Source organism: Salvelinus fontinalis, chromosome 18 (assembly GCF_029448725.1).
Source record: "Salvelinus fontinalis isolate EN_2023a chromosome 18, ASM2944872v1, whole genome shotgun sequence".
Classification (NCBI taxonomy): Eukaryota; Metazoa; Chordata; class Actinopteri; order Salmoniformes; family Salmonidae; genus Salvelinus; species Salvelinus fontinalis.
In genome coordinates, this window is record NC_074682.1 from 11486997 (window position 1) to 11504123 (window position 17127).

The 17127-nt window shown below is 45.5% G+C and overlaps 1 protein-coding gene across 1 annotated transcript in view; it reads right to left on the reverse strand.

The window, feature by feature from the left end:
* The window catches only part of skib (v-ski avian sarcoma viral oncogene homolog b), a 37537-nt gene extending 20870 nt beyond the window's left edge, over positions 1-16667 (reverse strand). The window contains exon 1 of the mRNA XM_055868158.1: positions 15262-16667. Coding sequence (XP_055724133.1) covers positions 15262-16161 — 900 coding nt within the window. The 5' untranslated portion in view covers positions 16162-16667. The remainder of the gene's footprint in view (positions 1-15261) is intronic.
* Between the last annotated feature and the right edge of the window lie 460 nt (positions 16668-17127).

Below are 17127 nucleotides of genomic sequence, written 5' to 3' on the forward strand. Positions count from 1 at the left end.
TGACCTCAGCGCAGTAAAAGATGACAGGGGCGCTAGCACTGCTCCCCAGATGTGAGGAGAAAGAGAGGAGGAAGGAGAGAGAAAACCATTCGCCTGAAGAATTTACTGCAAACCCCTGAGGAGCCCTGTGATTGAGGGTTCAAGTCCAGTTCCAGAGGTTCCTGGTCTATCTCAGCAGCACTCAGCCACAGGGAAGACAGCCTGCTGGCCTGCTGAAGCACATACACACACTCACTCACACAGACAAACACACACACACACTCACTCACTCACATACACACACTTACTCAGAGACACACAAACAAAGACACACACACATACACACACAACCAAAAACCCCACCGTCACTCCATCCACACTCCACTGCACCTGCCAGACACACAAAAGCCACTTCCTCCCACTGTGTCCGGCCAAGGTCCTTTATCCCATTTAGTGCAGTCTGAACCACAACAAAGGAAGAGAAATTAGGGAACTGGGCTGACGATAGGGTGACTAATCCCTTTGGAGAGACTCATTCGATCAACAGCCTGTACAGTTGAGCAGCTGAAAGGCCTGAATTAAATATGGACATGCAGAGATGGGCCCCAACAAGGCCCTGTCATAGACATGGAATAATTCATACATTCCATTGTGGACACAGACCGACTTACTCTATCGTTGTCTCTGTCAAGGGTCATTTCACTACTGTAACTGTATAGCATTGTATTAACAATTTCCCCAACCTTTATTCGTGAAATCAGAACGTTCCATAACATAAAGGTAACCTATCTCTTAATCCCTATTCCATCTCCTTATTCACCTTGTCCCTCTCAGGAGACCTTCCTTCATCTTCCCCATTGCCAAATGGCACATTACATCCAGAAAGGTCATGTCACTGCACCTTCAATAGCAGTTGGATACGTTTGTCTCTCCTCCTCACTATGCAGCAGATTAAGCTGTTGGTGCCAAAAGGAGAGGTGATTACCCAGTTTATATGATGATCATCTGAAAAGCAGCTTGGAGATTTTTAAGATGATGTGTAAGCTAACCTCTCCCCTGATACCGTCCCATTCCCTGCATTAAGAAACGGGGCTTATAAGAGACACCACACTGGGCTTATAATAGAGTCCTCGTTATGGGATAAAGGGCAAGCCTGCATCCAAGCTCTGTTTCAGGCTGAGCCAGTCTGTGTCTCTCTGCCGTGCCTGGCCAGGCCCGGTGACCTGCTTGAAATGAAGCCAGCCAGACACCCGTCAACGCCAGCTAAGGGCCCCACCCTGGTAGGGTCACCGCCTCATCTCAGGCCCCTGCAGAGGGAGGAAGCTCTCTCTCTCTCTCGCTCCCTCTCTCTCTCTGAGCCTATAGCATCCCCCATCTGCGCGCCTGTCTCTCTAAACACGAGCGCCGCCATGCCAGCGAGGGAACGAGGAAGTGTGTGGGGGGATTAAAGGAGAGAGACAGGGCCCTGTTCCGGTGAGTAATCGGAAATGGCATGTCTGCAACGACACACCATGGCTTTTGAATAAGGGCACTTCCTGTGAGAAACAGTAGGAACAAAAGAGAGAGAAAGGTCCGACTGGGCAGAGGCTTTAAGGGTAAAGGACACAGTAACAGGGGTGACCATGACGGACCCAGAGGGCCTGCAATACTGAATAAACGAGTCTAACTCAGACTAGTACAGACCAGTAGAATACAGACAGCTGTGCTGAATTCATTTGATATGGGGAGCCTGCCTGTCAACAGCACTGCACTGCCCCGGCACTGTAACTGACCAGAGACAATAGCCGCTCTGCGGATCCCAAAGCTGTGGCCCAGACAAAAGTAGCACAGGGGAGATACTAGATTGCCTAGCCATGTCGTGAGGTGGTTAATAGGACTGGTTCTCTATGAATTTGCAGGCGGGGCAGATGTGCAAAGACACCACACTATAAGATATGAAATGCACTGCCTTCAAGGCAGAGCCGATACACAAGATGGTAGCCTATCCTGATAGGATATAACAGAGTAGAAAGAGAGTGAAAATGACTATCCCACTCCTTCATTCAGCTAGCGGGGAGATGGAGGCTGGGTACTGGGTCACCCTGACATCATCGTCACCCTTTCTCTTCATTTACAGAGGGAAAGGCGGGACGACAGCAAAATGGATGGTGGTGGGCTCTCATCCCTCCTAAGTGAAACACTCCCTACTCGCCGGCCTGTGTAGTCCAGACTGAGAGAATTGGGAAAAGCTTTGTGGGCTAGGGTAGAGAAGGTTGCTTTCTATGTTCTATACGGTAGAAGAGGAGCTGTACGGAGAAGGAGGAGTTCTGTGCTGTACGGAGAAGGAGAAGGTGGGAGGAGGTCCACTGTATGTGTTGTAGGAGGAGGATGTGTGTATTCTATATGGAATAGGAAGATGTATCTGTGGTGGAGGAGGGTAGCCTACAGTCTCTCTGCTCTGCTGTGAGTAAGTCTATGTGGGGAGGTCTGCCTGCCTGCTTGTCTGACTGTGTGTGCTGTGCTCTGCAGCTCAGCTCTGGCACACTCTTGTCAGCCCACCAGCCAGAGAGAGAGTATGAAGTTCTTATTTAGCACAGGAAGAGCAGCTCTGCTTAGCAACCACATCGGCCCTCCAATCACAGGCCTACTGTATGGAGGAGACTCCAGCCTGTGTGTGTGTGTGTGTGTGTGTGTGTGTGTGTGTGTGTGTGTGTGTGTGTGTGTGTGTGTGTGTGTGTGTGTGTGTGTGTGTGTGTGTGTGTGTGTGTGTGTGTGTTCTGTGAGAACTCTGAATGCTGCACTCAGTTATAAAACAACATTTTAGGCAAACCAGGCTTTCTAACTTAGTGATTTCTGCTATAACGTTGGCTGCTAACAGATGCTTTCCTGTCCGTCACGGTCTGTTTGAATTCTGTACTGAACCCCACAGTGAGTTCAACGTTAATCTGTGCCAATTAATCCTAAAATAAATTATGTATATCCTGGAGTGCAGTGGTAAATCCTTAAAACATTCACTACTTTTCCTTTCAGAATCCAATTACCGTAGCGTAGCCTACAATTGACAACAGCTACAACTGGAATGAATGCATGATTCGTGAGCTACTATCCATCAAACCAGAGGCATGTACAAGATTTGGAACAAATGTTGTCAGAACATTGAGCAGTCTGTTTGGTTTAGCTGCGCGAGCTAATCCTCCTGATAGCTTTGGAGGTGGTTGGTGGGTGGAATGTAGGCGAGAGCAGAACGCCGATTTGTCATATGGCACCGGCAGGCCCTGGCTTTGCTCCGTTCTGACTGGAGCTACACTAGCACAGCACCAATGTGGTCTGACAGATCCAAAACACAGACTAGCACTGCAGCCCAGTTCAAATACAGGCAAACCAAGATGGATATAATAAGTGAAAAATAGATTCTACTGTCTGTGGCTTCAAAAAAAATGTAGAAACTTGAATCACTTTGAATCATCCTAATACGACTAAGCCTGTGTGTGTCGCTGGCAGCAAGCCAGTCCGTTAGACATTTTCTTATATTTTTAATTCCTGTTCTCTAATAAGCAAATAAGCAAAATTCTAGATAGAGTCAGCAGCAGTAACTCTTACAGAACATGTGAGTGGATCAGGGTCAGACAGAGGGAAGTGGAACAGTACAGTTTCCCCAAACCCCATCCAGGCATCTGTTCTCAGCATGACTACATAATCTACTCCTCCTCTACACCTCCGCCATACCTTCTCCTCCTCCCTAATCTCCTTCTTCTCTGACTGACTAGCACACCACCTTAAGAGAACTTACACTCCATCAAAAAACCCTGTCTCATCAATTTTTCATAGTCTGTGAAAAATGGGAATAATGCTGTGAGCTCTGCTTGTTGCTATAGTTTCAGGTTAGTGTGTATGCTTTTGCAGCAGACTGACCAGTCAGTGGCGTCTGGCTGCCCAACATGGAACAGGGTGCCATTGGCACAGATGGACACAGCAAAGCGTTAAGTCATAGGTTCTCTTTCAATTATTTGTTTCGATATCTCACATGTGGGGTTCGCCTACTCTCGGAAGTACCTATTAAAGGCGTCTGTTGGAGAGACAGGTAGGGTGGCGAATGAGGTGAGCCCCTCACCTACCTTAAAAGGAGCACTCTCCCGCCCTCTGGTTATTCGCGCTTCTCTTCTCCTCAGATCTTCTGGATACCTGTTTTCCTGCTTAACTGCTCACAAGGGAACCGAGAAGGATATCGCAGGTCTTGTCAAGAGGTTGAGTACTAACCGGAAGGCTTTTGTTTTGTGTAGAAATTCCTTTCTACTTATCAGTCTCCGTTGGTAGCTAGCGTCATGGCTAGCTATTGAGACTCAGTTAGCCCACTTTGCAAGGCTAACTTGGCTAGCTCGCTGAGAGGCAAGCTAACCTCATTAGCACGGTAGCATTGATAGCTCCCATCTCTCATCTAGCTTAACCTACATTCGCCTGTTGTGTTAACTAGACCGACCATCCCAGCCTTCACAACGCCGACGGTCACGGGAACACTCTATCTGAAGGCTAACTTTGCCCCCACGCGGTTTCCTTCAGCTAGCACTGAGCTAGCTAACGCCCCACTTGCCTCGCGGCTATAGTGTTATATGGTGCTCATTATGGCTAGCTGTTAGCCGCAAGGCTTTTAACTAGCTAGCTTAGTACACCATTTACACAAGCTACGATTTGCTAGCCACCAGCCACAAGGTACTACCTAGCTTGCGCCGTTGCTCGGTCCCCCTAGCAAGCCCTGCTCCTGACAATGGCCAATGCTATCCCATCCCAAGACGAGCTTAGCCCAGCGCTCAAACCGTCTCGTTCTTGTGCTTGCGGTTCCATGATTGCGGGGAAAGATTTCCACCCTCTATGCATCAATTTCTTGTGTAAGGAACATGCCCAAGAGATGTTCAAGGACCCTGAGTCCTGTGAGCACTGCAGACTATTGATGGGGGCAGGTCTGAGGAGAGAAGGCTTAATGCTTTTATCTCAATAGCCCCTCTTGCCTTCGAGCCAACAGCAACAGCTGAGGCTCAGCTCTCTGCAACCAAGCCCAGTTGGGGCGAGGTCATGGAAAGCCTCAACTCCCTCGCCTCATTGTCTGACGACGTAGTATCAGGGGAAGGTGAGATAGTCCGCATCTCCTGCGCTGATGACCCCGTTCTCCCGCCCTCTCAGGCCAGCAGACCTAACAGCCCTGAGAGCAGTGGATGTGCCCCTCCTCCAGTGGAGTTTGGACTCCTTCATGTCTGCAAGCGGGCCGTGGCCAGACTCGGCAATGAGAGCCCCTACTCCTGTTAAGGGACCTATACGATGGGAAGAGACTCCCGTCCCATACCTGATAAGGGAACTGCTCCCCGCAGTACCAGCTTGCCCCAGGGAAGCTAAGAGCTCATGGGAAAAACCCTGCACTAGCAAGAGTCTTGCAAGGGCTACCCCGAGCCTGGACAATATGGAGGAATCTGCGTTTGGCAACCCTTCCACGGTGGAGCCGTCACTGGCTTACCACCTCAGCCCCTTACACCGTATTACTAACGAAACCAGCACCTCTTTCCATGTGAAGGCGGAGCACTTTACCTCAGCCCAAGCAAATAGAGCTCTCAATGTGACCTCTTTATTGTTGGCGTATCATGTTCAGTTACTGGAGGAAGTGTGGAAGTAACTGGAATCGAACACCCTAGACCCAGATGCTTGGGAGGAGTTCTGTATGATGACAGACCTAAACCTCCATGCCTTTCGTAGTGCCATTCGAGGCTGTGGTAGTACTATGAGCCTTGCAGTGGTGAGAGAAGGGGCACTTTGGCTGAGCTTATCCAGCTTAGACAAATAAAAAGTGGACCTCCTTGATGCCCCAGTGATCCAATGAGTTGTTCGGGCCCACTTTTGTGACAGAAATGTGACATGCGCAAAAAATAAGGTGAAGCCTTCAACTTCTGCCTGCCCCACAGATCTGGGCCCCATGGCAGCATGTTGGTTCCTGCATCTCGCCCCAGTCTTACAGCTGAGAAGGGGCAACAAGCTGGCCTTGGGGGACAGAGGTCCCCAGCAATGTACCAGTCTGCCAAAACTCAGGCTCCTGAACCAAAGCAAACTTGTAGAGAAGGAGTCTTATGCTGCAGCGGCAGCAAGGATCCTCCCCGCTAACCCTCCTAAAGGAGGTAAGAAGGGTCAGCCAGCCTAGGGTGCAGTCCTGGCAGCTGAAGATGATAGTGTGCAGGGCCTACGGCTCTCTGCCCTACCCCTCTGTCTTCGGATTTAACAGTTTCTACAGTTTCGCAGAAGTGGGAAGGCAGGCCTGCGTTAAGACAAAATCCTATTCTCTGTGCAGCAGCTCACTTTTGTGACCATTCTCACATGAGAAAATGGAGGAGACTCACTTTTTGTTCCCACCCGAGTTTGTTCCCCCCGAGTGCCTCCCTCGCTCAGGCTTTCCCCCCGGTGTCTTCTCAGGTTTTCAGCCAGGGGTAGAAGTCAGCATTTCAGCCGCCCATCCGGTCTCACTGACACACGGAGCAGGACGGCAATCTGTCTTTCGCCATCCACTGTTCCCCTTTTTTCCCGTGCCTTTGGCCTTTTGCCTCTGATTGCTACGACGCGAGCTATCACAGTCAAACCAGTTCCGGTATGTGCCGCTCCGGTTTTCCCACCAGAGGGTGCTGCCACTCTGTACGTCAAGGTAGGGAACCCTAAATATTCTGCTCTCCTGTTCTAAGGGAAGACAGGTTTCCAGAGCTCACTGAGAAACCCTCATAGGCCTTTATAGGATTCTGAGGGGCGTTTTTTCTCTCTCTACACTCTTTGAAAAAAAAGGTGCTTCCACAGATGGTTCTACATGGAACCCAAAACAGTTCTACCTGGAACACCTTTTTTTGTAAATGGCAAAGACCACTTGGCTCTGTTAAGGAGAATTCTCTCCATTGACCTAGAGATCAGTCAGAGCCCCAGACAGCTATCTGGTACTCCCGAGTCCACAAAGCTTTGGCTTTTCCTCGTCCCGTTTCTTTTTTTATAGATGGGGCTAGAAGGGCCCCACGAGCTTGAGGAAGAGAAGCACGCTTGAGAATACCCTCAGGGCGCGAGAGTGCTCCTTTTAAAGGGAGGTGAGAGTCCCACTCTACCTATCTGTCCCCAACCTTTTACCCATGCACCACCCAAATAAACAAGACATTAACAAAGAGAAATAGCTGCACTTCACAGCCTCTGAATGGCAGGGCTCTGGAACAAAGGAGGGGGCAGGTCTTTAGCACCCCTCACAGAATTCCAGCTGACGCCCTTTTAACATGGGGTCAGCCCCTGGAGAATGGAGGGCAAGACCCCTGTGAGCTCCTCACACCTTCTTTCTGACACACTGAACCCCACTCGCCTTCAATCACAGAAGAGATGGCATGATGCACTTCTCTGGGGAGCTGGTGGTCAGTGGGCCATGTTTTCAAAAGGATTTAGAAAAGAGGCAAATGACCAGAGCTCCAAACAATGAATTCTACCAACACTCTGGACTGGATTTGCTATCCGCTGCATTATCTGTCTGTTTAGGGACTAGGTCTATGGATTAGGTTGGACTGGAGGCAGGGGTTGGAGATACTGAGTCTTGGTCGGACTTGGCTATTCCGTTTCGGGGAGGTGCTGGTCAGTGAGGAGTTGTGTTGGGTCAGTGGTGGTCAGACGGGGCTGACCAGGGGCCGGGCCAGGGGCAGGGGGGATGCACCATGTGTGCCCTCAGGGCTTCCCAGAGGTCAGCAAACAGATGGGAATGGAAATGAGCAGTCAGTGAGCTCATTTTAAACTTCCAGTCCAGCTGATCCAGGCATAATACATGCCAATTTACACGCACATACTGCACACACCGGTCCCCTGTTCAAATGTTTAAGATGAGAGTGCATTGGTGCGCGGGAGCCCAAGCCGATCCAAATTAAGCATGCATCGTTTTTTTTTTTTAAAGCATTCAACCTTTACAAATCGCCGGTTCACTAAAGTTTTTTACTCCTATTTTATTTTCTGCTTTATTCCTCTTTTCTGTTGTGACTGAATTGATGCGCCCTCTCCTTCAGCCTATCGAACTTTTATGCATGTAACAGCGTATGACGTTGATCTCAAAGTCAGATAACTGTGTGCACAGTGCGGCAGACGCAACTGCTCGTGCCAACGATATATAGGCCTACCCTTTCCCTGTTCTAATATTGGTCGGCTATATCTGCGCGGCACCTTCAGCATTCAGATGTTTGTAAATGGCTGTCGCAATCTTAAATCATAGGCTTTATTAACTGAGGAACAACCACTTTATTTTGCTGGGTCATTGTTGTCAAATGCGCTGTAGAAAATTGAGTTTTAACGGCAGAGCTTTGTAGGCTACCAGAATGGACACAACTCACATCTTGATGATCTATCTGCTGAATGGGGCTTTTGGATTCCCAGGTTCACCGTACGAAATATTTTGGGTAGTTCTGATTTAAACAGTCAATGCATCTGGCCATTTTCACATGAACAGGGTAAAGGTGTAATTGTATAACAAGGACAGCAATCATTTTTGCAAGCCTCATGGGTTGGAACAGGAGAAGAGAGCAACTCTCCTCCATAAAGTACAAAATGGTCAAAACCATTCGCTTTTGAGACGGGTGAAATCCAAAACGGTGTTAAATTAATCGTCTTTGTATGTCATAGCTAATTTCTAATAACAAATATTGACGTATTACTAGCTCAAAACATTTTAATCTGCTATATGACAAGTTAATCGGTGGGTGATGAGGATTTCAGATAAAAAGTCACGGCGCAAAAACATAAATTGAACCCCCTAATCTGATAGTGGTAAATGGTAAATCTTCTCCCTATGGCTCAACCCACACACCACATCACTCACTCACACACACGCACACATACTGTACACAGGCCCACTCGGCTCAGAGATGTCAGCTCAGACAGATCCAGCTCGTGGGCTCCATCAGTATCAGATATTCATTTAGAATGGGGTCATACAACAATTGTTAGCGCATCGATTCGAATCGTTTCAAACTAAAAGTATCGTTCCTGTATCGTATTGGAGTCTATGTATCTAGATGCGTATCGAATCCCGCTTGTAAGGAAAAATGCACATCCCTAGTGAACAAAGACACGCTCATACACAAATCACGAAACAGACACACTGTCTCGCTAGCCCTGAGTTGCACACACCCGTACAAAAGCACACAGATACAACACACACCATTCCTCACCACCCAGAGACTACTCAGTTGATTGTTTTGGTCCCAGGTTTGAGGCGAATTTGATGGAGTGAGCAGAACAATGGGATGAGAAATGTCATAAATTGGCCTCGCATGAAGAGGTTTAATTTGATTAAGTAAGGACTACATGGTCCTCCAGAGTCCGCTTCCTCTCTCCACTCAGTCACGAGATTAATGTTGTTGCCTCTTAAACATATACTGAGAAATATTGGAAAATGATAGGGGGGCAAAAACATTTTTTGTAATTCCTCACAAAACCCTATTTTATGTACTTTTCTTGCCAAATAGAAGAACAGACTGAAGGAATTCTATTTTGTATACTGATAATATTTGGTGTATCATATAGGTTTATATTGTATGCTGGTGTACTAACTCTCATTGTTTGGTGTATCATATAGGTTTATATTGTATGCTGGTGTACTAACTCTCATTATTTGGTGTATCATATAGGTTTATATTCTATGCTGGTGTACTAACTCTCATTGTTTGGTGTATCATATAGGTGTATATTATTCTGGTGTACTAACTCTCATTATTTGGTGTATCATATAGGTTTATATTGTATGCTGGTGTACTAACTCTCATTGTTTGGTGTATCATATAGGTTTATATTATTCTGGTGTACTAACTCTCATTGTTTGGTGTATCATATAGGTTTATATTATTCTGGTGTACTAACTCTCATTGTTTGGTGTATCATATAGGTTTATATTATTCTGGTGTACTAATTCTCATTGTTTGGTGTATCATATAGGTTTATATTATTCTGGTGTACTAATTCTCATTGTTTGGTGTATCATAGGTTTATATTATTCTGGTGTACTAATTCTCATTGTTTGGTGTATCGTATAGGTTTATATTGTTCTGGTGTACTAACTCTCATTGTTTGGTGTATCGTATAGGTTTATATTATTCTGGTGTACTAACTCTCATTGTTTGGTGTATCATATAGGTTTATATTGTATGCTGGTGTACTAACTCTCATTGTTTGGTGTATCGTATATGTCACGTTCCTGACCTGTTTTGTATGTGTTAGTTGGTCAGGATGTGAGTTTGGGTGGGCAGTCTATGTTTTGTGTTTTTATGTTGGTTTAATAGGGTGACCTGATATGGCTCTCAATTAGAGGCAGGTGGTTTTCATTTCCTCTGATTGAGAGCCATATTAAGGTAGGTGTTTTCACATTGTTTGTTATGGGTGGTTGTCTCCTGTGTCAGTGTCTGTGTATGTTACACCACACGGGACTGTTTCGGATTGTTTGTTTGTTCGTTCGGTTTATGTAGTCTCTTCCTGTTTCATGCGTTCTTCGTGTCATGTAAGTTCTTATGTTCAGGTGCGTCTACGTCGTTTGTTGTTTTGTAGTTTGTTAAAGTGTTTTCGTGTTTTTTCGTCTTTACTTTAATAAATCATGTCATATCACAACGCTGCATTTTGGTTCAATCCATGCTCCTCCTCTTCGGATGAAGAGGAGGAACACCGTTACAGTATAGGTTTATATTATTCTGGTGTACTAACTCTCATTGTTTGGTGTATCATATAGGTTTATATTATTCTGGTGTACTAATTCTCATTGTTTGGTGTATCATATAGGTTTATATTATTCTGGTGTACTAATTCTCATTGTTTGGTGTATCATATAGGTTTATATTATTCTGGTGTACTAATTCTCATTGTTTGGTGTATCGTATAGGTTTATATTATTCTGGTGTACTAACTCTCATTGTTTGGTGTATCATATAGGTTTATATTGTATGCTGGTGTACTATCTCTCATGACTTATTTCCTGTATGATGGAGACTGGTGGACTGTGTTTTTGTTTTGTTTGCATGGTTGGTAGTGTAGTTGGGAATAACGTTTGTTATTTGTATTTAAACATTTGCTGTGTCTCTCGGTCCTTTATCAGACAGCCATCTGGCCAGTGGACTGGACACAAGGGCATCTGATTGAATGCTGTGAATACAGTGGGGGTGGGTGGGGTCGCTCTCTGTGGATAGAGGTCAGGTGTCACGGCCCTTTGACAACACATGTCAAGGCCCTGCCCCACTGGGCCCGCATCTCCTCAATCAGAGCCTACAGCCTCTTCTCTTCCAATCTGCCCCCATATGTACGCTAGGCAACGGCTTAATGACCAAATGCAGGATTTGATTCAAAACAGACACAACGGTCCTCTGGTGTTATCCCCCTCTGATCCCTGTCTGCTTTGTACTCGAACAGTGATATTCAACTAAATATAATGCCGTCTTTAGCTATGTGGAAACCCTGTTCAATTTCCCACAGTACTTGAGTTAAATCATTTGATTAATTATTATCTATTATATCACTAGACTTTCTTTTTAGTCAAAGAGAATACTCAAAAATAGCAAAAAAGGTGTTTCTCAACTGAGGCTAGTTTACAGTGCTACATGTACAGTAGTGTAGCTGAAGGCCCAGACAGACAGACAGACAGTGGATCCTGGACTGATTGATAAAACACCCCAACATCAGTGTTGGTCTGAGGCAGGGCAATAATATTGAGTTCTTGTTTCATGGGTAAGCGAGCCAAGGCCGGCTGCTGGTGGCTGTCCGGCCTCTCAGCAGCTTCCCCTGTCAGAGTGATGTATGGGAGCACTGGTGTGCAGCTCCCTAAGGACCAGGCCTGACTGTCTGCTAACTGGGACACTACTGACAGTGAATCATGGCAGGCAGGCAAACACACACACACACACAGAGACCACTCCCCCTGATGCTGCCTGCCTCAGCTCAGTCTGTATATATTTCATCAGACACTCCAAGGCTGTCAGCAGAGACCTCACCGTTTGGAAAATATGAAACACACTGAACATATATCATGACATGATGGCTACAGTTGGGAGGGCAGCTATAAGCCACAGGTGGTGGAGATTTTTCCTCAGACATTTTTTCTTTAGGTCCGCGACTCTGTAGTCTAGTTTCCTTTGTCCATTTCTTAAATCGAAATGACACAGATTATGTTCACTTATTATTGAATGGCCATTTGCTGTGAGATTCGGTGCCATTTTACAAAGCAACTTATAAATTAAGAATTTATGTAGAATAAAAAATAGAGGACAATGTATGCATGGAATCTGCAATGCAATGTAGTTTGCTAGGAACGAATTCACGATGTTTTTGATCGGAGCCATAACAGAAGGGACGAGTACAGTGGATCTCTGTTTTCTCAACAACAAAAGGTTCTTACATCTTTCTGTAGCTAATCATTAAATAATACATCGCAAACTGTCTCTGAGATACCTCGTCTGAACATCCACCATCACAACGGAACTGCAGCAATATTCAACCAAGCCTCTCTTGGTCGAGTAAGACCTCCATTCATTTATAACTGCACAATAAAAATGCCACAAATTTCGTGAGTAGCACTGATAGTGAAATTGAAAGTCACTGGGAGGGAGGTTTACGAGAAATGCCCTGTCTCCTGTTCAGAGTGGAGTTATTACACCATGGTGATACATAGTGTCCAGTCATTAGCAGAGTCCCACTCAACAGCTGCTGTGAGCTGAGGGAAACAGCCACCATGTCGCCCCGTCCTTTGTCCGCTCCAAACGTCTGTGACCCTCGCGTGGAGCCAGAACAGGCAAGTGGTCAACCTGAAAACCTTCCACCACCACATCCGTCAACGTGCACACACACACCAGGCGGCTGGTGGCACAGAATGAATGGAAAGGTATCAAACACATGGTTTTCACGTTTGATATCATTCCATTCCCTCTATACCAGTCATTATGAAGAGGCCGTCCTGCTATATCTCCACCCACCAGTCTCCTCTGAGACACTATCCTGTTCAACACAGCCCTTTCTCACAGACATCTTGATAACCCAAAGCTCATTAAACTCTAATAACCTAACCCCAAAAATTTATTCCCCAGCCCCCCTCCCCTCTTGGACTAATACAATATATAATTGAGGCTCCATTTGTCATATGCAGATGCCCTTGAGTTACCCTGGGGGGATCTGGTCCGGTTAACTCCCCCGAGGGGAGTGGATTGGAGGGCCACTCAAGGGTGTGATAGTTTGAGATTCTGTTGATTTTAATGTTCTATTTTAAAACAAACCTTTTAAATGTGAATTTAAACCAATATACGTGCATGTGCAAAAGATCAGCCAGGGGAAAAAAGGAAATAAATAATGTGTGTGTATATACCGTACCAGTCAAAAGTTTGGACACACCTACTCATTCGAGGGTTTTTCTTTATTTTTACTATTTTCTACATTGTAGAATAATAGTGAAGACATCGAAACTATGAAATAACACATGTGGAATCATGTCGTAACCAAAAAGGTGTTCAACAAATCAAAATATATTTTATATTTGAGATTCTTCAAAGTAGCCACCCTCTGCCTTGATGACAGTTTTGCACACTCTTGGCATTCTCTCAACCAGCTTCACGAGGTAATCACCTGTAATGCATTTCAATGAACAGGTGTGCATTGTTAAAAGTTAATTTGTGGAATTTCTTTCCTTCTTAATGTGTTTGAGCCAATCAGTACAAAGTAGGGGTGGTATACAGAAGACAGCCCTATTTGGTCAAAAGTTCATATTATGACATGAACAGCTCAAATAAACAAAGAGAAACGACAGTCCATCATTACTTTAAGACATGAAGATCAGTCAATATGGAAAATGTAAAGAACTTCAAGTGCAGTCACAAAAACCATCAAGCGCTATGATGAAACCGCCACAGGAAAGGAAGACCCAGAGTTACATCTACTGCAGAGGATAAGTTCATTAGTTACCAGCCTCAGAAATTGCAGCCCAAATAAATGCTTCACAGAGGTCAAGTAACAGACACATCTCAACATCAACTGTTCAGAGGAAACTGCATGAATCAGGCCTTCATGGTCGAATGGCTGCAAAGAAATCACTATTAAAGGACACCAAGAAGAAGAAGACTTGATTGGGCCAAGAAACATGAGCAATGGACATTAGACCGGTGGAAATCTGTCCTTTGGTCTGATGAGTCCAAATTAAGATTTTTGGGTCCAACCGCCGTGTCTTTGTGAGACGAAGAGTAGGTGAACGGATTATCTCTGCAATGTGTGGTTCCCACCGTGAAGCATGGAGAAGGAGGTGTGATGGTGTGGGGGTGCTTTGCTGGTGACACAGTCTGTGATTTACTTAGAATTTAAGGCACACTTAATCAGCATGTCTACCACAGCATTCTGCAGCGATACGCCATCCCATCTCATCTGCGCTTAGTGGGACTATCAGTTGTCTTTCAACAGGACAATGACCCAACACACCTCCAGGCTGTGTACGGGCTATTTGACCAAGGAAAGTGATGGAGTGCTGCATCAGATGACCTGTCCTCCACAATCACCTGACCTCAACCCAATTGATATAGTTTGGGATGAGTTGGACCGCAGAGTGAAGGAAAAGCAGCCAACAAGGGCTCAGCATATGTGGGAACTCCTTCAAGACTGTTGGAAAAGCCTTCCAGGTGAAGCTGGTTGAGAGAATGCCAAGAGTGTGAAAAGCTGTCATCAAGGCAAAGGGTGGCTACTTTGAAGAATCTCAAATATAAAATATATTTTGATTCCATATGTGTTATTTAATAGTTTTGATGTCTTCACTATTAGTCTACATTGTAGAAAATATTAAAAATAAATAAAAACCCTTGAATGAGTAGATGTGACCAAGCTTTTGGTACTGATTATGTATATATTGTGTGTGTGTGTGTGTGTGTGTGTGTGTGTGTGTGTGTGTGTGTGTGTGTGTGTGTGTGTGTGTGTGTGTGTGTGTGTGTGTGTGTGTGTGTGTGTGTGTGAGAGAGAGAGAGAGAGAGAGAGAGAGAGAGAGAGAGAGAGAGAGAGAGAGAGAGAGAGAGAGAGAGAGAGAGAGAGAGAGAGAGAGAGAGAGAGAGAGAGAGAGAGAGAGAGAGAGAGAGAGAGAGAGAGAGAGAGAGAGAGAGAGAGAGAGAACAGGGGGTGTCCAATAGAATAGGACCATTATTTAAATCTTGGAATCACTGCCAATAATGAATGAATAATAAATGAATAAATAATATTACAATCAAATAAAATTTCAGTCAACACGTTTAGGCACTTTATACACACTTTAATAAATTTGATCAGACTTACCCTGCATGATTTGTTTGAGAGCTTGTTTACGAAGTCAAATTTGCCTTTGATTTCTTTGAGGTGCTGCTCCAGGAGAGCCTTCTCTTCTTTCCCCGTATAGTCCGGGTCCAGGAGAACATAGGCCCGCCAGTTAGCTGAGTCGAACCCCCAGTGAACTGTCCGGTTCTCTAGTCTTTTGTGACTATGGACCACAAACTTGTGAGTGGGGTACATTAGCCTGCAGTCCATGCATTGGATACAGGCGGCACTGGGACTAGTATACAGTTCTGGGACAAATAACCCCTTACACCTACCAAAACATTCGTGGTATATTTTAAAACTTTTTTCCGTCCTCTCCAACTCCATGGAGCTAGACAGCTCTTTGTTGCAGTGAGGAAGGTAGGAACCACTGTAAACGAGGGCATTGCAGAGGCGCTCAGCATCCGTCTGGGTGATCAGTCCGCATGATGGGGCAGAGAAGGGTAGGATACCCACTACTTTGAGGATCTCCAGCTGGTCCGCGGTGCACCGGGAGCAGTAGATGTGCAGGTCGTCGCACACCGAGTTGATCTGCTGGAGCGAGAAATCCCGCAGGACACTGTTGAGAATCTGCGGCAGACACAGACGTTTTTCGCCGCCTACCACGAAACACGAAATTGGCTCACGCTCCAGGACAGTTTCGGACCTTTCGGTGGTGTGGTCGGATGGAATGAATAACGGCCCCGACATAACCGGTGGTGTCTGGACAGGCATGGCCAGCATCAGTTCAGCTGTTTTTCCATCTTTGTTGAACAGAATTTCCTGGTGCCACCGAGCAGAGAACGCCGCCGGTCCACCAAGAGAGCTCATGGAACTCAAATGAAACTGCTTCAGAGTTTGCTGAAGTCCGGGATGAGGCTGAAAGCTTGACGGGGCCTCCATGTTTTCACCACTATATAGAGAAAATAGTCCAAATGTAGGCGATCTATTTTAATCAGTTGTCTTCAAAATCCAGCAAAAGACTCAGTAAATCCACCGCGGCGCATTTCCATGTCAATAGAGAAGGTTACCACCGGGGCGTTATCCATTTAAAAAGGAGTATAAGACACTATTGAGTTCTAATACCCTGAAACAAATTTTCCAGTTCACATATACGTAAGAGAAATCCTTCGGACCACTCACAAAAAGAGCGTCAAAATGAAACACATTTTCTCTTCTCCACTGCAGTCTAGTCCGCACGATGTGATCCTCAAATATGCCCAGTCTGCGCAGTCTGGCGCTCTCGCTCTCTAGCTCTAAACGAATGTGTGAAGTGAGTTAGCTGTACCATCTCTCTCCCTCTCTCGCTCTCTCTCTCTCTCTCTCTCTCTGTTTGTTTGTGTCTGGTTCAGTCATTGAATCCCGGCCAGGAATGTGACTGACTCGCCGAGCTGGCTGTTCCCTCAAAGTGTTGTTCCTCCCCCTGCTACCATGGCAGCTGCAGCAGCAGCCACAAAAACCTAGTAGCCTAGAGCAGACAGTTTAGAAAATCTATGATCCCTCTGAAATGGACTGGAGAGGAAGGGTGGAGTCTGACCTCAATGGGAAAAATACATTAATCTAATTTGTGACTATCAAAACTAGGTCTACGGAGGCTTTATAAGGCTGTGCTGATGAGACCAGGCTCCAACAATGCATGTAACACCTTTATTGATTCCAAATGACAGTGGATTAATTCATAAATCTAGGCCTACAATAACTTTATTAGACCAAAGAGTAGCCTAAAAAGATCTCTTTCCTCTGCAGTGTTAAACAAATAATACATTTAGTCATTAAACCTAATTCCAACATAATACTTCACACAAAATAAATTCCAAATAGGCCTACATTTCAGTGTTTTTACAAATGTAAATAGTCACATTAGGCTAC